The following is a 27,059-nucleotide window of genomic DNA, read 5'->3' as shown; positions in this document are numbered from 1 at the left end:
AGGTTTAGGTGCTGTCTTTGTGGACACACTTACTGTCCTATCGTATAATGTCCCTTTCGTAGAGCACCGGCACAAAACTGGAGAAGTGGAGATACTGACCGATCCAAGTGTATCTCTGATGAGGTGATCTATGAAGCATTCTCTCGGCAGGAGATTGAATTTCTTCTAACATATCAACGGCAGACTCTTGCTTTGTTTGCGGTGCGTTATGCGACATCTCATTTGCCTGTGCTGATCTGAAATTTATGACAGTAAAGTGTCTTTTAAAGTCCTCTTTCCTATCAGCTGATTAGTATCTGGGTTGATGCATCCCGTGTGTGTGTGTTTGTGTGCATGTGAGTACGGCTCACTGGAAGTAGAATAATTTTGAAGCTTCAGATGTCTACACTACGATAACGCCTGAATGGGAAAAAATCCGATATTTTTATAATTCTACGGAGTGTCTAATAGTACCGGGTATCAGTGGTAACGCAGCCTATTTCCAAGTGAAACTCACTTTCATGGGTACTGCTTTGGTTGGTTGAGTGAAACTAGATCAGACTTAAATATCAGCGTCCATTGGGGGGGGGGAGTGAGAATTTTGTCAGCAGCTGGACACTAGGAAACATTCATGCTTCTATGAACGATCGTACTTCCTAGCTCACGAAGCTGTATCGCCAGCCACGGTAATAACTCAGCTACGTATTTTAACACGCTCGCCTCACATACGTTTCTGCATTTAAATAGATTTAGGATGTGCCAACATAAAGAGGTATGTTTAATTGGAACCGAATTCTATGTGTGCATGCATAATTTATCACTAAACACTTTTAGGCGTCGAAAGGTTTGTACGTTAATTGTTGATTATATTTTTGGCTATTACTAGAGCCAGTGGGATTAAAAAAACCTGGATTCCCTGTGCTCTCTGTTTGAAGCCAAGAAAAGCGTTGTTCAGACACACTCATTTCCAAACAGTCCTACCCAAATGAGTTTACGATGTACACAGGTAAACTAGATAGGTAAGCAGATAGATAGATAGATAGATAGATAATAGATAGATAGATAGATAGATAGATAGATAGATAGATAGATAGATAGATAGATAGATAGATAGATAGATAGATAGATAGGAAGATAGATAGATAGATAGATAGATAGATAGATAGATAGATAGATAGATAGATAGATAGATAGATAGATAGATAGATAGATAGATAGATAGATAGATAGATAGATAGATAGATAGATAGATAGATAGATAGATAGATAGATAGATAGATAGATAGATAGATAGATAGATAGATAGATAGATAGATAGATAGATAGATAGATAGATAGATAGATAGATAGATAGATAGATAGATAGATAGATAGATAGATAGATAGATAGATAGATAGATAGATAGATAGATAAACGGGTTGTTGGTCTTTAAAAATGCCCCCGGAGGACAGAAGGCAAGCGATGCATGCATAGTTTGCGCATAGCTGTACACGGTGTTGCTTCTTAAACCTGAAGGTAGGCAAGTGATCTCGTTTGAATAGAGACGACACTGAAGTCGCATTCAGGCTTTCCTACGTCCTTCGACTTAAAACCCACCAAGAAGCTAAATTGGATGCTACCCGAGGGCGATAAGGACTGACTAGATTACATGGTAATATTAAAATTCTTTTCAGCAACATGCTGAAAGCAGTATTTGGCTCAAGCGAGATCTAAAATCCTGTAAGTAAGGCTAGTTTATGTTGGAAAACTGGGACCCTCCACAGCAGATTTATTCTGCTAATCACCCGTTCACGGCGGGTTCGAACATACTTGAGTTTCACGAGGTATACGCTGCTGATGATTCTTAACAAGGACGAAACAGCTATTTAGCACTTCTCGACCTTCCGGCATTAATCCGTTTCATGTACAGAATGAAGTCTCTGACAGAACCCCCCCCCCCCCCCCCCCCCCCTCTCTCCCCTCACCCACCTATTTTGTAGGGCGGTAGGAATCATAGAGTTTTGGATGACCAAATCGATAATATCAGGGAGGAAATTTATCTTGTGAGGCTGAAAACTGTGCATTTAAGTTGACATAGCGGAAAGTAGTTGAAACTAGTTGGGGTGACAACAGTTCAGAGACAATCGAGCTGTCTTCATGCACCTGAACGGATTAAGCCGTTACGTGTTACACGATCTGTGAATTTGTTGGAATAAGTAGGTACCCGTTAGTGTAGAACATGATCTACCAACATTAGTCTCGTTCTCATACTTTTGAATACTATACCGCGCGTCAATTTCCAATGAGTCTATGCAAAACGTAGGCAGAAAATGAGACAAAGCAGCTCATTCTGCTACGCCATACTTGTTGAGGGAGTCTCCAACATACTGTTTTTTTTGGATTGATTTACCTTCAGTTCTGTACTTAGCTAGCAATGAATGTGTGCGACATTGGTTACCCTGAATCAATGCATGTTGTGAACCACGTTCAAAATCACAAGCTGACAACTAGTCCCAAAACGTGTTCTACATCCAATCCTATGCGCTTTACTAGGGCGTGTCATAAACGGTCTAATGTAGCTCAGTTTCATTTCTGATATGCATACAATGAGCATCCAGATGTGACTAATCATCTTCCATAGCTGGAAGGCTTACGTTTGGATGAGGGGGGCTGCTGAAGTATTAGCCCTATGATGTGTACGCCTAAGACAGAGGCGTTCATACGTGAGCTGACACCTTTGAAGTATGCTTGCTTCAATCACCCAGTCATCCTGGTTATTTCATGTTCTAACTAACCATCCACACTTCACAATGACAAATGAAGTCGAGTATGCCAGTCTGAGATGAAGGCCTTATATGACCCTACCAATTTGTAAAAGCGTTTGGATAACTACCCAGATCCAGCCGAGATCATTGACAAAAAACTGGAGTTGCGAATGACAAAAACAATATCACGGTCAAGAAATGAGTTCAATCATCAACATATCGATGAACCAACACGTCCAGTATTTCGTGGCAGGAGTCAGCAGTCAATTTGAGAACACTCATGAGGGGCCAGTCCGCGGTGTTATCACATGAGCTACCCGGGTCCATCATCATCCCACACATTTGGGTAGCCAAGATAATCAAGGAAACCACCGGGGTCGTACTAGCACTTTGTCGACCACGTGTCTGATCGGATATCAAAAGTCCCTTAGACGGGTTTGGACTATCCAGAATGTAGGCCACTGATCAACGGACTATGTTCGGTTGTTTTATTTAGCCCTCTACAATCTATTGCGAACGATACACATTTTGTCCAAGTTGAGTGCTCTTCTCGGTAATATTGCAGAAAAACGGAGCAGGTAGAAGAAAAGAGTGTTCGAAATGACTTCTATGACCCTCCCATATCCAAAACCGTTATTACTTCGCGTGAAATACTACTCATAGCGTCTTAGTCCTATGATTTAATGTTGTATCCCGCAATTATTAAACCCGGATCGATGTTGATATGTTTCGTAAAAGGAGGATCAAACCAGAATCACGTTCGTCATACCCTGTATGGACCTTTCCTAATAAGCCTTCCAGCACGATTTTAGCCTAATAAGAACCACTGAGGAGGGCGGAATTTTATGTTCTCATCAAACAGCACCAAGAAAGAACAAAAACGGATCACCTGCCATGACACTGCTGGCAAAATCATAAAAGCACTTAGCTTCTCGCTTTTGGGGGTCACCAGGCAAGTATACTCCCCAACTTCCCATCAATCTCACTTTGAACCCGAATGCATGTGCAAATGAATACTTTTGAAAACTAAAGTGCTCTTAGCTCAGAGCTCAGGTAGATCTCAGCCGCATCTCTCGTTTTTGATACCTTCAGTTGTCCAAGAGTGGTATCGCTTTGAGAAAAATTCTTTTCCTCCTAGAATGGTGTTCCAACCAAAACAGCAGGTGATCTCCGTTTCACATTCTAATGATAGAAACGAGGGATTTAGCTAGGACGCACTTGGGGCTATCATTATCACCATGCCGAGTTTAAAGTGTTTTTTTGTTACCCTTTAGGTCTTCAGTTGTGCAGGAAATCGCTTCAGAGAATTCCTAAAGATTCGAAGCATTTCTCGCAGTGAGTGAATTTCAGAAGCGAAGTCAAAGACTTCTTCTAAATTCATCTCAATGGTATTCGGCGTTTTGACGACTTTATGCGTGGAAAATTGAAAAAAAATTATGCATGAACAAAGGATGAATTCACTGGTTTGAATGAAGTGAGGGAGATGTGTTTGTTGATGGAACAGACTACTCAAAAGTTGACTGAAAACTGTTAGACAGTTTTGCACTCCTCAAGGCTCCTCGAGGGCGGCAAAAACCAGCGGCGGATTTCCAGAGTTTTAGCAAACTTATCAGTAACCTTCGTTCATTGTGATAGCTCGAATGTTGCTCCAAATTGTGCAGCAGATTTGACTGAGGAATAGTACAAACGACAGATTGTACTGGAGTTCATTCGCGTCTCCCGTCAACACCAGGTTAGGTTGCACATGCATTTGTTCCTTCAGAAACACCTCTCGGGTTAAACAGTAACCATGGAGCGGGTGATAATTTCAATCCAAATATTTCGGCTGTGCTGAAGTAGCTGAATTTCTGGTAGTTTATTATTCAGCGCTTGTCAAGTCACCCCAAGGTTCGTGCTGAGCTAGTCATGAACGTTCGAAATCGATTATTTCATTCTGACCTGTCAGCTAGAATAATCGGTTCAGTGGATTACGAACCAGAGAGGAGTTGATTGAATATATCTTGAGAATAAATGGGTCTGGCAATAATTATGTTGCAGAATTTTTCGCTATATTTAGTTCCACTGGTGTCCGGAGACCAGTCACCCCTAAAAACCGAACAGCACGTCAGTTGGGCGGACGTGTCTCGTGCGGGCTACCGACTAAAAGAAGGCATGCCTGATTGGTCAGAATGCCAGCCAATCAGGATAGAGCATCTTCAGCGCGAAGCATCTCGCCCTCTCACGGGGATTCTAGCACGACCTTGCGGAACATTTGGTGATTACTCTTTAAATACAGTTGCAATAATCTTCTTTTGTCTCCATGACAGCGCTGTCTGAAGCTACCGTGCATTTTGATATACCGTTGTGGGCAGAGCAGGAAGCCAGGGGGTGGGTACAAAGTTGCACAACCGTTCATGAACTCACAACAAGTGGCCTGTTGAGCTGCATCAGGGATGCGGTTTCTGAGTTACACAGAATGCCTGACTGAAGAAGAATACCTTGTGTATGCAGAAAAATTCCAGCGACCAACTAAACGAGGTTACTACCAAGGAGATTTAATTCACTGAAAAAATAAGACTTTCGTACTCACCTCAGGTGTGAGCATCGTACTTTCGGCACCTTTGCTGTGTATGTGATAGGTACCGTCCGGATAACGAACCATTACAGTCATTCGTTTCCGTTCCGAAGTAAACTCCAGAACGGCGTCGACCAGGTAGCATTTCTGCTCAGCAGCATTGTCGTTTGTTGAGCCACCATTCCTGTACTCAATTTTGTACCGTTTGGTCGAAATTGAATCTTCAACGGGCTCCACGCCAACGAATACAACTCCGTTTTGGGCAGCACCTTCAACAAGAGCTTTTTCATCGGGTGAAGATGCCTGAGGGGAAGAATTAAAAAAATAGTATACGTAGTTAATCTGTGATTCATTGCTTTGTAAATGTGCGCTCGGGGTAATCTTCATAAATTTCTTGATTTTTTGGACGACGGGATAGCTGTTCCAACAATATCAATATGTTAGTCATGAAAGCCACGCATGAAACTGTTTATTTGCCTATCTGATGGCTCGGACTGGTCAAGTGTCCTTGCTCGTTTCGGTCAGGATGACCTCTGTTGGTAAGAGTCTACAGCAGCCCTCTCCCGTCCAAACTTCAAAGTTCACACGTTCGTCAACATCACGCAAGGCATCCATCCTCCTTAATTTCATGTTGCTTACTGGAAGGATCTTAGTTATTACAGAGGTTCATACATCCACCATAGATTGATAAATGCGCTTGAGCTGCATTTGCAACATGAGCGACTCACCAGAACTACAAAAACTGCATTTCCAATCGCAGCTAGAACAACATTTCATTTCAGCCAGTTAACAGACGGCAAATGGAATATTCTGGCAGAAGATAACTGAATAAATAATTTGTACGCACCGGAATGGCGCCGGAATTACAATTGTAACAAAATCTGCTTGATGCAAAACCATTGTGAGCAATTTTTTGATCACTTCCTGTGAGTAGATTTTCCGGAAAACTACGAAGTCTGTGCGGAATCTACAGGACAGTGTGGCAAAGAGTATCTAAGGGGTATCTTAAATCTCAAAGGGTCCCTTTCTCTGAATTTTCGGGTGCTTCTGCCGACTAGACGGCACATGCACTCAAGCGAGGAGAAGATCGCATCCAATGAAGGCATGAATAAAGGGACGTGAACTGCGGTGAATGTGCCATCTGGACCGCCCAAACATCAGCATGATACAACACTGACAAGTGAAGATGCCTTTTAGTGAAGGCCATCATTCCTATCATGGATGCCGACTGGATGGTTGCGGTCGATTACTGCTTCTAGGTACGCAGAAACCATCCTCTCCAGGTTTCCGCAAGACTACGAGTTAGTCCAGTGGTTATAACCAAGGAGATCAATTGACAAAGCTGTTGAAGTGTTGGTATGTCCTTAACACTGCTACAGATAAAAACCAAACCAAACCAGACCGACAAAAGTACGAAGACAAGTATAGAGACAACTGGAACCATATTCTTAAGGCGAAGGGAAAAATCATGGATGCATGAGAAGAGCTCAACAGGAACTCTTCTGCGGAGTCTATAGATCAAGGTCTAGATCTCCTCAAGAGTTTGCATAAAATTCTTTGGCATTCCACGACCGGTTTCAGCCTGCTTGGGGCTCTTAAGTAGGCACCGTTCCCGAGTTTTGGGTATTAGGCATACCGCCTCAGAGGCTGTTGACACGTGAGAATACACGTGTAGAACGTTGTGTCAACCGTCGCACAACTTGTTGAGCAAAGCTTTGTAGGCAGACGACGAAGTATGAACTTTGGTGAATTTACTAAAAGCCAGCCAACTAAATCACGCATAGTCAGGCGGAGTAGGTAAATGAATGGGGGAAGTGGCATGTTGTCAAGTAAAATTAGTTCCGATGAAGTTCTGGAATACAAAACGGAAGACAGGCTTTTGGTAACCTACGTCATCTTTAATGTTGGTGTACTGTCAGCCGGAACACTAATCCGCGTGTTAAAAGAGGCGACTGTTTTACAGGCAGCCTCCTGTAGAACGCTGACAGGTATCTTGAAACCATTTTGTCCGGCTAGTCTCTGTACGGCATCTGGCAGAAGTTACGTCTTTCAATACGGTTATGTCTACGAGGCACAAACTAGAACCCGAACAATTTTGTCCGTCATCCTACCATATCAAGACTTTGTGCATGTCAACATGTCCAAAAGACATTTTGTCCTTGAGCAATGTTCGCGACAATTTCGGCTAATGCCTTTAGTCCGCATCTCTTCCACTAGATTCCCTTATTTTTCCACTTATCTGTTTCATCAAAAGGCTTCTGCCGTACCTTACTTATTCTCACGTAAGACTAAAGTGTAGCGTGTGAGTTCAAGGCTTCACTGTGGCCCGTATTCGATAAAATCGTTGCTTTTTAGTCAAGACCGTCTGTTTTCTGGATTGCACGTTCTGATATTAGCTGGATCAATTACCGCCCGACTAATTGATGCTACCATCCTTTTCACAGAAGCACAGCCATCCTAGTGTGAAGAGCAAGGGTAAGTTGCTGAAAATATCTAGCTGGCAATATTTTGCTCTGCCACAGACTGTTTACCAAAACGAAATCAAGTGTATTGCATTATAAATTGCTGTTTTGCGCCGACTTGCTCTGACCTTTGGCTAGAAGCGGAACCGGGTAATGAAGAGGTCGAAACGATGGTTTGCTAGTGATTGACCTTGTGGCGCTGTCATTGTGATGTTCATCTATCCTGTCATAAACGCTTGGCTACTTCGCAGCATGATAAAAATGGTCGACCCTGAATTCACTGTCTGGTAGGGTCCCATAAGTTTCAGGGCATGCCTCACGGTTATTTCTTTTATTTATCAGCCGCCTGCTATCACAATCGCCTGGTTTGATTTACACCAACAATTTGAAAATTTGGATCAATAAAGATGCAATCTGATGCTCGTTTTGTCCTCACTAATGGATGTGAACTATGTGAAATACTGTGAACCGAAATTTCTTCTGCTTCACTCATAAAGTTTTCCTTCAAGAGATATCATATTTCCTTATGAGCTAGAAAGGAGGGACTGGCATACTCACGTGAAAGCCGCTTAGGATGGTACAAATAAATGGTAGGAATCTGCCCCCTGTGTATAAAGGCCATAATCGCTATTCTTACATACGGCGATGACAGTATCACAAAAGCATTTAAGTGGTTCCTTGGGAAAAGCACCTTCAGTATGCTACGGGAATGACAACATCCCGATTCTCATTAGGATTCCTGTGAATATAACTACTGTTTCAGGCTGCACAATTCGATAAAAAAGCACATAAGCCACCAACCATTGGTAAACATACTAAGATGGATTGAACGTTCATACTGGTTTTTCGGGTGACACCTAGTTATTCCTTTCTACTGAAGATTTACTGCTAACAGGTAACGCGCAGCTAAACATCTTACTTGTTGATTAGACCTTTGGGGAACACTGCTGCTAACATTCGATCGGTCCTCACAACTCAGGTCCACGTGTTTTCTCTTCCTGCTATGTTGAAGGGACACTCAGCCGATGCAGTGTCAGTATCCGTTGTTCTTTAATTGACTATATGGACTCGGCTGGGACATATGTTTTGGCCTGGTCCACCGTTAAACAGGGCAGCTGGACTCGGGTTGTGTTCATTGTGTGACCTCCACCGAAAACCACACATTTCCTAGACTTTCTACTTCATGTCTCTCTTTCGAAATCGCTTGCCGACATACATATGTGATGTTGCTGAGATCTGTCTTGGCGTTTACAAATACACAAAAGATTCCTATAGTGTTTCTGACAGAACAGTCATCATACCGGTCTGTTTTACCATCTATATCATAACATTCGAAACGCAAACTTTCGAGGGCAGCCACTTACCTAACATGTTCATGTGAACTGATCGGGTTTAACAGAAGAACGTGAGAATAATGTACCTTCCCGCAACTCCGTACTGCTAAGTCTTTTGATAAACTACAACACCACCGACACCTGAAACAAAAAGTTTCCAGCAGGTTTCAAGCGTCTTTGGTGCTGCCCGACTGGAAAGTCTTGACTAGCTGGGCCAACCGGTCGACACAACCAAGGTATGCCACAGGGTCAAGCGCGAACATGTTTATCTGTTCGGACGTAAAAATCCAGATGCGTCCATTGTGAGCTGCTGGAGTAGTAGTAACACGCAGATGTGCGGCATTTAAACCGCGCCGCAGCCAAGGATATCCACTGCTGATGAACACTAATAAGAGCGAAACTTGAGTCCATAGCTTCCCACCATTCTTTGGTCTCGACTCACCCGAATGGCTGTGCCCAGGGTAGGAGGACGCTTGTTCGAGCGAGAGTTACCTCAGTGTACATCTTCCTACACCTTGTCTGACATTGCAAGTCAGCCTAACCATGTAAGCAAATACGCCCGAATACACATGGTAGTGCCGCATAAACACCAGCGCATTTTCGAGAAGGTACGGGAGTTACAAGTGACGTTTGAATTTAGACAGTGGATAAGGTGGTGCACATTAGTAAGCACGTAGGTTAACACTGAAGGAAATGATACAGGGTGGGGGGTGTATATGCCCGTCACATTATTGTGACCTCGTACGCGCTGATTGGTTATGTGGTCATGGATGTCATGATAAGCGTGCATTTTAATTGGTTGAACGGTAAGCCATTCGAGTAGGTTAGCAAACAAGTAACAGAACTGTGGAATGGAAAAATAGGCTTACAGAGCTATGAAATCACATTCGTACACGCATACCACCTACCCTAATAAAGCAAAACCAACTACATCTTATCACGACGGACAATGTGTAGCTTTATTACGGGGTTTTCGGGACGACCCGGGATGTTCGGTCATTTTGATTTGAGCTATCGCACATTTCGTTATCGACCTGCCAAAACGCGTTAAAACAATATTTAGCACAATCAAGACGGAACAGAGGCTAGCCTTTGATGATGTGAGACCTGTGGACTCCTTAGTTGTCTCGTCCGGTTGTCCTACATTCTTGCCCAATCGATGAGTGGTAGTACTAGGTACTCTAAAAAGTGGACGTACACATCACCGGCCAATTAACTGTTCAGAAAACAATATCCAATCTCAGCGCATCCATGGAAGCTATGAAAAACGTACTAAGCAGGGAATAATTCTGGGTAGATATTGGGGTAAATTGGGTCCAAGCAGATTTATCTTTATCATCATCATCATCATTATCATCATCGTCATCATCATCATCACCAACATCATCATCATCATCATGATCGTCAGCGGTCAGACGAACGTCCTCGTAAATTCTGAGTTTTTAACTGTTGTCTTTACCTGCTTCCTGCTCACCAAAAGCTTTTCCCGTTGATTTAGACTGAATCTGTGGCAAAATTTATGATAAACCTCATAAGTCCCTTGGTTTTTACCAAGCACTTCTTCGGTTGATGTCATTCCAGGAAGATGAACAATCAACCGAGACAAAACACAGGAATAGAACGTTACATTATATAAATGTATGGTCCACATTCTGAACACAAGGCAACACGCTCTATTGTGTGAACTTCGCAAGAGGTTCAGGACAGTTGACGCTTAAAAGAATAGAAATCCGAAATACGTTTTTTGTGCAGTCCTTCTTCTTGATAAAAAAACACCCTCCCTGGAAGGCAAACACTGCCACAGTAAAAGTGGTTTCCCATATCCAACACTCGTTTTCATTCTGAACACGGATAAAACGTCCAAAAACACAACATACCCCTAAGCAACCGTCTATGTTTAATTCGAGTGGCTTGTAGTACATCCTTCCTGCATAGAAAGGAGGAGGCAGTACTGCTAGTTTTCTCCAACATTTCTCCCCATTCACAGCCTTTTGAGTAATGAAAGATACTCAATTCTCAGCATCAGCCGTTCGTTTTGTAGGAATAATCGGTGTGTAAAAGGAAATCTGTTCCACATACAACACCCAGAAAAGATCAATAAAGAAGGCCGAATTTTGAAACGAGAGCCTTCTAAATCATAGAATATAGTGTCTGACCTTTGCGACAAAACGCACAACAGTGAAATTACAGAAAACTGTTTACCGCTTCCGAAAAAAATTCCGAGGAATTTCACTGCTAGACAAAAGTGTAAGATTATTTGCGCTCACGCACCAAACGGACTGTTTTGCACGTGTAACGTTGGAATTGTGAGTGCATGCTCCATTTTATAGATTCATACTATTTTAGTGGGTCGCTTTGAACCTATTCTTCCCATAAGGCTACTCTGCCAGTAGGTGAGTGCGATCGCGCAAAGCTACTATGTAGGGCCATGACCTTAACATTGAAGAGCACCTTTCTGACCGATAGAAGCCCGTGAGTCGATAAATAGTTTATTCAGACTGCTATGGTGCAGACACTATGTTAAACGTGAGGCTACTTAGAAATAGTTTATTCAGACAGCTATGGTGCAGGCACTATGTTAAACGTGAGGTTACTTAGAATATTGGCCTATATATGTTTTCCGGTCTACAAAGGCGTCAAAACACGCCGTGTTAACCGAACAGTATAGGAACATGATGAGTACAAGCTGGTATACCAGTATGAATGCAGCTGATTACCGTAGTTGCCTTTGGAAAAAACGCGAATTCTTTGAAAAACTTAGTTATAACTTGCAACGATTTGTCAGATGTTTTCCTAGTCTGTCCCCGATAACATCTACCTCTGCTGGCAAAAGAGGTAGACGGGGAACAATATGTGTCTTCAGTTTAATCTGTTTTCTGTAATAGCAGTAAAGTGAGTGTAATCCACCGAGGTAGCATCATACTTGAATCTCTTTTCTATAATAGCAGTCAAGTGAGTGTAATCCACCGAGGTAGCATCATACTTCAGTTGAAACAGCATCCATGCTATCTATGAGCCATCGGATTGGCAAGATCCGTTGGCAATATGTACTCATATCAGAAGCTCAGTTAGGTTTACTTGTTATTGCGTGCTGAGCATGATAATTAGCTTGCTGGCTAATTTTCAGGCTCGGAAAACAGATCAAACGTTAATGGTTTTTTGAAGAGTTCTGATCAAACTTAAAACTGGTGTTGGGCCAAGAAAGACACTTCAGTTTGTTGAAGGTCGTTCAAACTGAAATGTGGGAGAGGAAACTTGGTTTCTCACCTTTTTTCCTGGACAAGCAACTCGAGGAAACATTCTCAGGTGACTTTAAAATGTGTCCTCGACGGTAGCTGTAGGGCAGGCAACAATAACCTCATCAAATACTTTCCTCGTTGGAGAACTAAACAATCCTTTGTTCTCACGTGCGACCTTCATGGGGATTGGACGGAATTTTCCCTATCACTGGAAGGAAATACTTCACATGTTCGAAACTCTCACATATCCTTGAACAGGATAGTCATTTGGCCCGGTTAGGAGGTAGTACTTTTCAAACCTAGCCAACTCGAGTCAAAACCGCCAAATGAGACACTTAACGAGAAGTATGCACTCTCATTTATTAGAGAAAACAGTGAATCAGTGAAATAGTCGGCAGCATTATGTTGCTGCATATTATCCTTCAGCTGAAGTTCCACCGAACGATATGTGTGCGTGTCCAAAGCTGAACTCCATCAGCAGCCTGGTCCATACGAGTTCAGCAATGTGGTGTGTGGGCGGAGCAGTTGTGCATATGGTTCCGGCCCTTTGAATTAAAGCCGCCTGATAAGTCAGCTGATTGTAACAGGAAATTTCCATTATTTTTTCTTATTTTGGTTCAAAAACTATCCATTCGGAAAGCGGACAAGGTCTCATTTTGCTTTCGACGCTTTTCTTGCTGTGATATTGTGAAAGAAACTAACTGCATGTCTACAAAACTTTCGCCCAATGAACGTGGTCTCCTCTTGGAGGTTTTCTCAACAATTCAACAGATAGTCAGCGTAAAAACACCCTGTATAGAAATAGAGCGAGCAAGGTGCAATGCAGCCTGCTATGTGTGTCTGTGTGTTGGGTGTGAACGAAAATTCTGAACTTTCCAAATTCTTTATTTTTCGTTAAACGGCACCTATTCAAGTATAGTAGGATTGTTGAGTCCTCAATTGCAATCAGTATTGCAGTAGAAATTTCGCGAACGCAAATTTATTCAGGCCTAAGATGACCGCACATACCACGTTTTGTACTTGGATGAATTTACAGTGGATTGTCATCCCCGATAATGAACAAATGTTCACCTCTGATGCTTTCAATGGTTTGTTGAGGAGCCAGAATGCACTTGATGCTTGAGAGGAAAGTAATCAAGATGCCCAACACAATCGTACTGTCAACAAGATATTTACCGAGTAAGGGCGCAAACGCAAGTCCGAACGCAGACAGAAAACGCTATGAATTTGGATCGTGTTCTATAAATTAACGCGGATTCAGACAAAGCAGAGTGAAAGTGACGTCGACAAGACTCTCGTCTGAACAATAGTCACCGTAGTTGCTCGCCAGGAAATTGGGAAGAAGCCCAAGCACGACATTCTTGGCATTCTTTAGCGCAGAATCATACAGAGTGCTTTTGTACTCGGCGGTTCGCCGGTCTAGTTCCTCACAACGGGAGATAGTGTAGAAACCACTATGTAAATCCACATCATTTAGTGTGACCATCTACCGATCGATGAATTTTCTAACAAAGATTACACAACATAGCCATACCCTCTGGGCAAGAAATCGGGTTGAGCATATCAGACAAGAACAGCGTTCCATGTAGGCTGATTTGTGTACATACAATATTCGTTAAAATGTGATTGCAGTGAGATACCAGTTGGGAACTAAAGTTTCGGGAATAAAGTCACAAGAACGAAAATTCCAAAGTTGGCTATATAGACCGGATATAAGTTCCATAGTCAACAACAAGGATTTGGGTGAGCAGAGACCAAACCCAACTTAGCACCTGTCATTCGTCTGCCTCTTGACTTCCCCTGTCTAGGTTTGGGCAACCTGGCAGTACGTCAGCCCTCGTGCTTCCTTCGGGTGGCATGGCAGCCAGGCACCGGAAAGGTGTTACAGCTGAACGATTTTATCGGTCCTGAGAGCTTTAGAGTTTGCACTATCACGCGTGCACATGTCCTTGCTTACACGGTCAGTCAGCGTAACTGGCTGATCACGTCCGTAGAACAACTATCGAAGAAAAAACATGAGCTAGACAGATAGAACGTGACAAATAATCAGTTTACCATGTTCTAGGTTGTGTACTGACCAGTCAGTCGAAAGACGCTACGTAGAATAATAATATTTACCATAAAAAGTGAGAAGTTGAGTGGACAACCCCAAATCAGCCCTCTGGAATTCAACTCAGAAATGGCTGATAGCGTACGGTTTCTGTTCTCTTGCCACATCGGCTATACGAAACCACCCCCGCAGCGTGACAGCGTGTCAAATAAAAACCTCACAAAACTAGTCACCATGCCAATGTGATGGTAAATACCGGCTTCTTCAACCGCGTAAAAGGTCCTTCGTCTGTGAAAACGGAAAATGAAGTCCTTTGTGGAAGGGCAATTTGTGGAGACTATCGTCAGGACGAGGAAGGATCTGGTAGGAGGCTCAAGAAGTCAAACAAGATAAACTACTGCGAGTTTTCCAACTCATATGGATGGTGCCCCTATGTGGCACAACGGAGATAACACTGCTACATATTCGCGTTTGCTGTGACTCCTGGAGTTGGTGATGGAAACTGTGACGTTGATGCCACTATTACTAATAATAGCGGTTTTTCGGGTAAACGAAACTGTTGTTCAGTGTCATAGACTCAGTCATTACCAACCCAGGCTTCCTCAGACAGCCCAACATATCTGACAATAACGTTTGGTTTGCTGACGACTCAACTCAAGACAGACATACACAAGAGCTTAAGGAGATTGATGCCAAATTCACTTAAAATATGCCCCAATCTACACTGAGTTTTGCAGTTAGATTCAACACCGTCAAAGATGTCCATCTGAGCAAATAAACGAAAGGGTATCCTCGATGATTACAGCGAAAAAACAGTGACCACTGATGTAGCTCGTTAGCTGTGAAACAGAATTTTCTCTTTGGACGACGGTCGGGTTTTCTGGTGATCAACTCGGATTCTTCGCTTTATCTTAAAGGCATAGCTAGGGAGTTTTGAGGCCATCAGAATTCTCCTAATCATTCTCAAATGTCTAAATAAGAATTTTTCTGAATATCAGTTTTATTTTAGGTCATCTATAAAGATTTTATGGATCAAATCTGGCGAAAGTTCAATGAGGTTTCGTTTACACGACATTCGAAAAATCTGGGGAATTTTTGTGTACTGGTCCGGCCGCGTCGGCTTTTACTATGCCCTCCACTGGAGGGCACCGTCTGGTCTCCGAGTGGACAGGACATCAAGAAATTAAAACTTGTTGGCGACTTCACTCTCCGCAGTGAATTAAATTGACCCGTGGTCCAAATCGACACAACCCAAAAGCCGACGAGATCGCTCCAGTGCACAAATTTCCACAATTTTCTGTTTGGACAATACAGGCAATCAAGGCCTCTGAAATTTACTCGGATGACACAAGTGAAGCCAAACTAAAGTCCATCCCCAGGATCCTGAAAGAAAGCTGATAGTGAGATAAATTCATACTCAGACGGGATAGTACATAATGAAGAGAAACAACTACTCCAGAACCGCCTAGTTAAATCAAGGTACCGTTCTGTGTCGGCAGTCTCCGAGGCGATCACCAGAAAACTAAATCTTTGTTTAAATGAAATATTTTTGTCTCGCGGTTTAGGATTCACTGCATTTGTGACACGTTCCGTACCAACATCAAGGATGAGGCACCAGTCCCTGGCTTTTCTTCCTTTCTGCTCTTTCGAATGCGATGCAAACTACGTGGACTGTACAACTCGACACTTGCCTGGTTGATTTTTCTTCACTGTACAAAATAATAGATGTGGCAAGTAAGATCCTGGCTGATTTGACCAATGCGGATCAGCATTTCAACCCAACCAAGCGTAAGATCTTTTTTTTACTGATAAATGATATACTTCTGTTGAGTATGTACTTGGTCGTCTTCCGAGTGACCACGAATTCAATTTTGTAGCATTCATGGAGAAAAACAGAGATTGGTTGTGGCACACTTTGAACGGTGGCCTCATACACAGCTAGTAAGCTACTACCGATGATCACCTCTGATACCTTGTACGATTCACCTTGTGTTCTCTCATCTGCAGAAGACGACTTCCATCGATAGTGACATCAGAGGTCATTTTGCAACAGAACACGTTTTGTCGCTGCTGACGGCAAACGCTCTTGTGGAGATGAGTCCTCTCCCGCAGCAGTCGTTCTTGGAATAGATAGGTGCATTTTTAACTAGACAAACGGGTAAACGGTCTGTTAATGTAGCTTAGTTCGACAGCATTTCAGGGCCAGGCTATACGGACAAGAGTAGATCCATGAAGTGACTCAGGTTTACGCAGAACCTTCCTATTATCCGAAGCAACGTCATGCGAAAACCGGGATATCAAATGTGTCATTGTTTCCATTAACTCGATAGCTGTGTTCAAAGGAACTAGATAAATTCCTAACTTCTGGTGCTGACGTTAGAAAGTGATATGTTCAAATCAACTAATGAGCCCACTGGAAGATTAGGAAGCTTACACAAGATGACCAGTGACATCACAAGTTAAGATTGTGACCGTTCCTCCTCCTTGGTTCAAAGAGAAGACGATACCTAAACATTCATAATCGTTAACTGTACAAAACGGTATGTTGATGTCAGCTTCAACTCTACCGTCGATAACCAGTGCACCATCAAATATGCAAGTAAAGAAACATCTTTTCCGTCCAGCAGTCCAACAGATACAACTGGTATTAGTTGAACAAACAAACCAGCGAGCATTCAAACGATCTGAGTTCTCAAAATCAAAACAAGACTATCTGGACCCCTGTTAGATTCACATATACCGTTTTAGTTTTGAAACGATATACATAGTGATTATGAGGATGAAATATCGACAGCCAGAATGAACGTTTTCAAACACGGGTCATCAAAATGGTGGTGCGAAACCCTGTTAATGCCACTGGATCGCTTTGATCTTCTATGTTGTCCCTCGGTCAGTAAAGTTCGAATTTCCAGCACACAAATTTCGGGGCTGATGGTCATAGAATGTATGATTAATTCTTATTTGCGTGCATACAACTCCTGAGTGCTCAAGTTCAGTGCCGAACGATCACAAACACCATTAAGGCCAGTCAGAATGAAATCCAAAAATCAGCATAATCAAACCCATTAGGACTCACCACTAGATGCTAATTTTCCAGCATGACTTGAACACATACGAACCACCTGCAACTATTTGCTTTAACCCGGTTCATCTAAGTCATCGGAGGGTTTTTTTATTGTGTATCCATGGGTTAATGATGCTAACTTGGTCCAAGACGCCCTAGCAAATCAAGCTGTCCGTGAAAAGAACAAGGACTATATTTGTAGGCTGTATGAGCCGCAAAACTTATTGTTTCACGTCATTCCAATCTGCAAGGTCCTACTTTTGCTGTGGTGCACTTATTCTATTTAGCCCACACCAAATGGTAGAACTACTGTATCCGAGTTTGGGGATCTGATGGGTCAGGGTGGACAAAAATGTGCCTATGCTGCCGCGGTCCATTGCCCAAGGTTGTTTGGCTGCAATCCAATGGCGAACGACGGCAAGAACAGCAATATTAACTTGGATTTACTGTGGATACCTGCTTATTGCTCTTGTGCCCGGAAATGAATCTTCATACCACGACGTCAAGGAAGGGAATGAAATATCGCTATTGATCAACAAGCAGTTTAACCGCCAATTTATGTCTTCACATTGAAAGAAAAATCTGATGACGTGCCGAATGGCTATTCTTGATAAAAATTTAAATCAGTCAGTATGTGAACAAAGTTAACCAACTACCAACTTTTGCCGAGTCGCTCCATCCAATCATGAAGCTTCGAGTCCACATGACTCACAACCAACCACAAACCGTACAGTCTCCCTGACCTCGGTCCAATCAGTTCCCTGCAGCCCGTGCAGCCCTCGACCAATCGTTGATGCTAGTTAAGTAGGCCAGTGCTTATTGACCCGTTCGTATCATTCCACTGAATTTCACAGGCGACAAGTTTGCTTTGTTCCAGTTACGTACCGGTTTGTGGGCAGTAAAGTTGAGATCAATGGTCAATGTTGAGGACTACCTTTCGTGATACCATTTTAAACCATAAGTTAACTCTTTGTCAGCATGTCAACTCCTGGTCATTTCTCTTCTTGTTCTTACTTCTGGATCAAGAAGTTGTTGCGCGATATTGTTGTCACCGCTATGACTGCCATAATAAGACGGAACTGGCATTTGAAATACACAGTGTCTTCCAAAAAGCAGTTGTTCCCGTTTCAGTATTTAAGCTGACATATCTACCTCATACTGCATATAGCTCAAGTCTAGTGAACTTTATGAACAGGATCGTGTTGCCTGATTAGGTCTTTATGTTGGTGAACCCTTGTGTTTGTAATACAACCCTACTTTTGCTAAAACCTAACTCTAACTAGACATAGAACCATCAGTCTAAAAGACTTTCGAAGTTGCGTGCCAATTCGAAGGATGCAAGACCACTTTTTCTATTCACCGGCCTACTTACTTCATAAGCGGGTATCTTACGACGTAGTACAACCCCTGCTGCATCCACATTCTCATCAGTAGTATGTGCGCAAGTAACAGTGTGGCACAACGCGGACATTGTTAAATAGTCCATCAAAATATAGTCGCTCTCATCAGGATAGTTTCGATCCATCTTCCCCGTTCCTTCGAATATGTGCTGATGTCTTTCCGGTGAGGCACTGGGATCGTTCGACGACTGAAGTTCGTTAGACACACGCATCCTAGCAAACTTTCTGTTGACGTCTGCATTCAATGACGGGAACGTATACACAATCCCGGACTCCAACAAACCACACAAACGCATACACATTGAATTCCGTGTCAGTGTTCCAGTTTTGTCACTAAAGAGAAATTCCACTTGCCCCAGTTCGTCAGCCATCTGAGCACTATTCGCTTTTGCACACAAGTCTTCACTAGGAAGATACATGTTCAAATCTTGGGAGATCAAGTAGGCCATTATGAGTTGTTGCACTTCGATTGTGATGACGATGGATATTGGGATGAGGCAACTCAGAATGAACACAAAACGGAAAACACTTAGTACAAATTCCCAGCGGGTTTCAAATGAAGTCGGTACTTGCCACATTGTATCCTTTGATAACCGTGTCCAAAATGTGAATGAAATCGCGAAGCACACCGACAGGAATACCATGGCAATAATGAATACGACGATGATAGTGTTTGATTTAGATGATCTGGTGCTGTATTTACGCTTTACTTGTTTCCCATTTAATGACAGTTTGGTATCTCCGCCCGTATATACAACCAAACCAAGCAAGAAGTCTGTGTTCCGTAGTTTCGCACCTCTAAGTGCCAGGTTAGATGCATTCAAAGGAATGTCTTGTACAAATTTGGTCGAGAGTCGACCTTCAAACTTTGTCAGATCAGCTGCAGGTTGTTCGCATTCCACTCGGACGTACAGTGGTTTGATCAATTCTAGGGGCGTATTAGGACAATGACGTATACATCTATTCAGTCCATTAGGAGCAACCTTGATGTAGTGGGGTTGTGTGCTAGAGACAGCGTAAAACTTTTTGACATTGGTCTCGCCATCCAAATTTGCAGTAGTCAGATTTATCACACCGGATGTATTACTCGACGCCAGGATGATGACATCACACGGGAAAGCCTCATCCCGCTCACAGCAAATGACATCCCCGACACGCACATCCATTGCTCTTTTTATGACCCAATGCAGATTTGTACCAGAAGAATCCACTTCGAGGAGTTGAACTAGACGGTGATTCAGTTGGCGATCTCGGCGGTGACGCAGAATATCCTCGACACCATCTTTAATCATGGTCATGGTGAGTAGGGCAAGCAATGGTCCTAAATTCGACCAGGCGTTTGTCGCTGCAACCGTAAAACCGTATAGGACGAGAATCGAGGCGAAAAATACGTTTGCCATATTGTGAAACTGCTCTATAAAGTTTCTGGGCAAAAAATCGTAAAAGTTGTACTGGGATGTAACTATAACATTGGAGCAAAATGTATCCATTTTTTCCGTTTTACCCAGGAGGCATTTTGGCCCATGATTCGCGAATATTGTTCGGCTCGCAGACACATTTTTAGTTTCCCGAAACAACCACTTAGCTTTGCGTATTATCATTTGAAGTACACCGTGTACAAATACCATGTAATCCAGTGTAGACAGACGCCTCGGCGTGCTCCTGTGCAAATGCCATGCGAGCTTACTTCTTGCTTTTCTTATTCAACCGCTTGTAACCGGATCAGATTGGTGCACAGCTGGCTGAGATACAATGACATGCAAGTTCGTTAGATGAGTTGAAGTCAACGGCATTTTTCTACCAATCATCCATTCCTGAGATTCTTTGCTAGCTGGCGTTGAGTTGGTTGTGCGGCCGTATTGACGAAAGCTTTTAAGAAGTAGTGCTGAAACGAAGTCTGACAACAGAAGTAAAAAAGCCTGCTAACTATTTTCAAACGGTGCTGTAGCTTTCAAAGCGAAAATAAACAGACCACTAAAGTCGACGTAGTCCATCCCCGGAAGCATATGATCCAAACCAAGTGGTCAATTCAATTTTTTAGCTTCCAAACTGCGCATCGAAGTGTGATAGTTCCACCCGCTTTGTTCATCGAGGATAGGGGTTAGTGGGATATCAGGCACGAGTTAGAGATGATGGTCTAATCCGTGCACTAACCACAAGCGGATCTGTTTGCCTAGTATTGTGGGGAGTGACAGCAGTAAAAGCGATAGCTTTGTTGTAAGAACGTCATAGACTGCATTTCACAGTCGTATATGTCAGGTTCAGTGGCCATTAGTTTGCCTTTTCCGGCGGTCTCCATCAGAGAAAGCCATACAAATAGACTGTTGCCAACAAATCCCAAACATTCAGTGCCCCAACACCAGGCGTGTTAGTTGCGAAACAAGATACGAATCCGAAATTACAGTTTACTTGTGCAGTAAGCAGTTCTTTCTGAAAATTTTATGTTTAGAATTAGTCCAAGCATGCGTCGATGAAACAAGTTTACCTTGCACTGATCAGTGTTCCAGAAATAAGACGGACGAAAGAACTAGAAACCAGGGCTTGCATGGTGCTAGATATTATTTCATGTACACGAACATATCGTTTCCTTTCGCCCCCATTTTGATTTCCGCAAAGCAGTACTCTGTTTTATCAGCGTGCTTATCTACTCATTAAATTTTGGCCGTTCGTTATAATGTATGATATATGTTAACAGCGTCAATTATACTGCGCAATAAAGAAACATCACTAACAGTAGCTGCAGCGTCTTCCTCCCGTTCGTTTGTAGGCTTTGCTATATACATTCATTATTACGTTATCATTATATCATTATGCCCCATACGTCTCTGAGTGGGGTTGTCTCCTTTATCTCTGTTCAGGACAGTCTAAAATTCATATGAGAAAGAACAATAAACCCGTTAATCTGGAAGTCTGAATCAAGAGGCTGTTACAGTGAAGTCTCGCTTTCTCCAAATCATGGTCTTAGAGCAGCTAATCACCAAGTGTCCCGATGCAAGAATCGGTCACAGTATCTCTAGAACAAGTAGTCTGCCGATCACACAAATGGAAGCCGAAACCAAAAATGTTTACATTGTAAGGTCGCTTACTGCAAATCGGTTCTTCTTCCATACTTCCAGTGGCAACGAGGCTATCTAAACCATTTAGGTAGCACTTTTCATCAACACTGAAGATTGATTTCTTCTAGTACAGGAAGCTACTCAAAACGCTACCCAAAAATTCTGCGGCAGCCCACTACCGGTTTGGCCTTTCCTGGGACTCATCAGGTAGGCGCAGTAACCGAGTTTCAAACAAGAGATTCATTTGAGTCTCCCGTGGCGACCAATTTGATGTGTAAATGAGCTCACTCGTCGAAATAGATTTCTTCTGTCTGTGATTCCATAAGACTTATCGGTTCTTCTCCCATACATCCAGTGGCAACGAGGCTACCTAAACCATTTAGGCAGCACTTTTCATCAACACTGAACATTGATTTCTTCTCGTACAGGAAACGACTCAAAACGCTACCGAAAATTCTGCAGCAGCCCACTACCGGTTTGGCATTTCCTGGGACTCATCAGGTAGGCGTAGTAACCGAGTTTCAAACAAGAGATCCATTTGAGTCTCCCGTGGAAACCAACTTCATGCGTAAATGAGCTCATTCGCCGAAATGGATTTCTTCTGTCTGTGATTCCATAAGACTTGCTCAAGTATCTTTGTGCTCCGTGTGTAAGCTTACAGCACTGTCAATGGGCCTCAGACGACTAATAAGCTGGGAGCACTTGCTCAAACATACCCAGCCTCTAAATACAACTCGCTTCTTATGATGCGTACTCGTGATATTTGTCACACGTTTGTTTTTCAAGATCTTCACCAGCTTATTTGCAGATTTTGTATTGACCGCCTGGCTTTCTGGTCACCTATCCCAGGAAGGTTGACCAGAATATTTTCCCTACAGTTATCATTTACTCAGAATCCTTTAACCATACCACTTGTTTGTTCTGGAATCAATGTAGGGACAGGGAATTCCCATTGCAATGATAAATATAAGAAAGCTTTCCTTTAGTTTGCTCGAGCACACCATTTTGTTTTCCATATTTAAAGCACACCTTGTCGACGAGTGCTACTTACAAATGAGAACAACGGAGTTGTGACCTTGAGATGCTTGTGATTTGATTGATCTGGATCTCACATGTCGGGAAAAGGTTCTCCATTTGATCAGTGAAGTCACTTTAACAGATTTTCTCATTTTATCGAAATGCGACTGGGTCTTATTGGTCTTATGTTCAGTACCAATCCTAAAACTCAGCAAGGACTGTCTTGAAATCTGAACGCCTCGCGCTGAAGATGGGCTGTACTCTGGAAGATGGGCTATACTCTGTGCATTTCACTCGTAAATTTCAACATAAGCGGACTTAGAAACAACGACGTGTAGAATTGTGTAGAAATTTCACGTTGAAGCTTTCATTGTCACTACTGAGGAAAGGGGCCTTTTTGAATAAAACCGAAATGATTATTTTTGGAGCTGTTTTCATAATGCGTCATGCTTGTTGACGAGTTGGTCTGATGGCCGGGTTTGACTCACTCTTACCTTTTAGTTGGTGGCATGTATTCAAATCCTTCATCTGTAACACACTTTCGGTGCCTAGCTGCCATGCCACCAGAAAGAAGCACGAGGGCTGGGATACTGCCATATCGTCCAAGCCTAGACAGAGGAATCCGAGAGGTAGAGGTCGGGTTTGAAGCATCGACCTTTCGGTTAGTAAATTGGCGCTCTAATAATTTGAGACATCTCGCCCCCGGTGTGTATACAGTCTCCACTTCAATAAAGCGATTAATTAAATCTCATGGGAAGTACCCCCTCTCGCGCCCTCTTTTTCCAGTTTCACGACCTTTACGTTTCCTAGGTTGGGGTTTTTATCCTTCTTGATCTTCACGAATAAAAACAAAAGTAGCGGTTCATATCTCTTCAAAGCTGCCTTGTCTTCCTTTACGTACGTAGGAAAGTTTCCTCCAGTTTTTCTAAAATAATATTTGTTACGATCAGTGCCACTGGTTTGGTACACGGTGTTGTCAGTTTCGCGTTCGTCTGTCTTGGCCTTGTTTGCAAACAGTTTACCCAGTACAAGGGCTAGTTTTGGGGCCTATAAAATTCCTTTCGATTGCAGCGATACTGCTTTAGTTTCAGGTATTTTTGGGGGAAAGGTGAAAACTACCTCTATCACGTACTTTGAAAAAATTGATATGCTAGATATTTATATCAGAAAAATTTTGGAGAAAAAACTCTTCAACAGCAAATGGAACAGCAAGACCAGCTGACCAAACAGATGGTTCCTTCGTAAATAGAGATGCGGTTGTTGCATTGGTTTCATGTAAGACACATGTTGAGGCCGCTAATCTGATTGGCTTCACTTCTCGTGCCCTATGACTAATGGACTGGCAACCTCCACACACCATTGATCTGTGATTGGTCATCCTGTTTCACATCCATTCTTCTGCTCGCTTTTCAGATTCCATAGTGAAAAGCCGCTTGGCAATTTTCACTGCATCCGTCTCATCACCATGTGATGGACACCAGCAGCTACAACAGTGCTGCATGCTTGAATGATATTTGGAATATTTTAAGGCTGTCCATCTTACTCGATCCTACACTTGAGATCTATTTCGACAGTGTCATGCACACCAGAAATCGAGCGCCGGAATACTACCCACACCATATTTGCACCAGAGTGTAATTCTTCGTGAACTGGAAGTATTTGTTTAGTGGCCTAAATTTCATTCTTCGATTCTCCAAACTCCACTAAATGAGCTCAACCTTGCGTAATACGGATAAAAGGCGAGTCCTAGAAAATACCTCATTAAAGGTTACATAGAATGTAAAACTGCATAAAACGACATACTAGAGCATGTCCGTTATAAGCTTTGCTTAACCTTTCTTAGTCGGTTCACTATTCGGCAAATTAACTGGGAAAAATTAGTTATGATTTGAGCTTTCTGGTGCAAGGTTCTAACCAAGAGTCAAAAATTTAGCCTGTCAGGTTCGTGTACCAGACTCAGGATACCTTAGCAGTGCAGCAGTTCTGCGGCGTAGCATGCTCGAAATTCGTGCAGTTATCCATAATTTTCGATTCGAAAGGTGAAGCCAGTATCCAACTTCGCTGACGACGATTCAGGCGTCAAAAATGCTGTGACGTGAGCTTGATTTTTCAACAGTCAATCACATTCATCTGCTAGATCACATATCCACACACTGATGGTGTATTTATTTTAGCCCATCCTGCACTCGCAAGTAAATTTAAAAAAATCTACAGAATCAAATCTAAATGGCCTATCCATTCTAAAAGGTTTGGCAAGCTATTTCAGTTTCTTTATCAAATATGGTTATCCCTTCTCACCAAAAGCCATGAATCTCGATGTATCACTCCTTTATCCGCGTCTAAATACCAACCCTTGCTCTCACTTTATGTTCACAGTGCAGTGCAAGACAGTATAGTACAGTAAAACGCACTTCTTAGTAGCTTGCTCTTCTTCATTAAGAAAGCTACTCCTCAGCAGTCAAACTGTTTCTCACTGTGATCTATCGCTTCACTGGGTCCAAAATCAGACCAAGATAAGTAAACTAACTTCTTCTGGTAAAAGGGTATTGTCAATTTTCCTGTCGAGTGGTATCTAACATTCTTTCAATGACAAATGGTGACAGTATTCTACAGACTAATTGTGCTGAACCAGCACAGACTTTCCTTGATTTCGAGTGCTCATTTTCTGATATAAAGCTCAACGTTCGATAAACAAACAGAATATCATGTTGGCTTGGTTCAAAGTGAGAGAAACTCTACCGTTCATTGAAATACTAGCAACTACACATGTCACTCAGCCATGCTGTCGAATTTGATCTCATAAAACCATTTAGTCTCTGTAGGTATGTCTGTGCCTGCCCATAAACTGCGCGCATCACAGCGTCCTCGTTAGTCATTCATCCCGTCCCCGGACTATGTTCATCGTAGCCTTGTAAATAGTACTTTGTCAGGGACAATAATTCTAATTCGCTATCATGACTGTCATTCCAGATGAAAACTAAGGTGGCCTCAGCGCAGCACACTCATGTGGAGAATGTTACAAGCGGGAGTTTCTGCTAAGATTCTTCCGAGTTTATTGCTATTTTGCTTACATGAGATTACTGTCATCGGTTAGGTCATCAGTACACAAGTTGAGAGAATGATGTTGGCCCCGCACACTCGCAGCCTTGGGACCAATAAAGGTCAGCCATATGACATTGAAAAGCAAGAAAAAGCATATTACTCTCCATACACCGAGTGGAATAGGGTCGAGATCGTGTGGACTGCACCGCTCCTAAGGTATTTGCTTAATTCCTCCGGGTTTTTCTGGAAAACACAGCTACGACAGAGGAATACGATTGAAAAACAATTCGAATTAAATTAATTTCATGGAAAATTCAGATGAATCCTGACCAGATCTCTTCAGCTTAATGTGATGCAAATGGATTGTCTCGCAGTTTATGGGAACTCAGGGACTGTGTCTATCTGATGAAGGTGGTGAAACCGGTGCCGGGTTGCCGAAAGTTTTCAAGCAAATATATGAGTGGTGCGGTCCATAAACTGCACATTTGAGTGCATCGACTATGCCTTTTCGACTAGAAACGAGACGTTTGTGTGCTAGTTGCTAAGCTCGGTTAACAAATTAAAAGTTCAACGGAGCTATCTGAAGTTGTTGCTCACATGTACATCAGCTGTTCATAGTTGTTTTAACGGGGCCAGTTCCGCACATCAGGTTGCGGTTTGTGGATGCACCACTCTGATGTACGATTGAAACACTTACTACCTGACAACTTGACGACATCGTTATGTGCCTTAGCCTTGCCTCCGTACAACAAACTACAAAAGCGCTCTCATTCAACCAAGTCAGATGTATCGCGGACTGGTTTGTAATATTGTAGCAACCAAACGTACGATAAACATGCCGTACATAGATGTATCTGTCAAAACCGGTTTCAAGACATAGAGGCGGGCAACAGTGCGCAAATGTAGCGGATAACAGTACGGCAAAGAACTGAACTATGACTCAGCACATACATTCGGTGAATACTAGGTACAAACATCAAGATGAAGTGAACACTCTGAAAAATGAATTCAATACAACAAGCGTGTAACGGATGCTCTGGTGCTACTATGGAGTGAACTTTCATGTAATTAGAATCAACAGTTCCAACCTGAGAGGATAACGGTTACCGAAATGACT

At 42.6% G+C, this 27,059-nt stretch overlaps 1 protein-coding gene across 1 annotated transcript in view; it reads right to left on the bottom strand.

Annotated features, from left to right (window-relative positions):
• The window catches only part of T265_08362 (hypothetical protein), a gene marked incomplete at both ends in the record, with an annotated part of 76,500 nt that overhangs the window by 30,860 nt on the left and 18,581 nt on the right, over positions 1 to 27,059 (bottom strand). The window contains 2 exons of the mRNA XM_009174138.1: positions 5,294 to 5,581; positions 18,800 to 20,148. Of these exons, the coding sequence (XP_009172402.1) occupies positions 5,294 to 5,581; positions 18,800 to 20,148 (1,637 nt within the window). The remainder of the gene's footprint in view (positions 1 to 5,293; positions 5,582 to 18,799; positions 20,149 to 27,059) is intronic.

This window comes from Opisthorchis viverrini (genome assembly GCF_000715545.1).
Source record: "Opisthorchis viverrini unplaced genomic scaffold opera_v5_212, whole genome shotgun sequence".
NCBI lineage: Eukaryota > Metazoa > Platyhelminthes > Trematoda > Opisthorchiida > Opisthorchiidae > Opisthorchis > Opisthorchis viverrini.
Note: the sequence above shows the minus strand (reverse complement) of the source record. Positions and strands in the feature narration are given on the sequence as shown.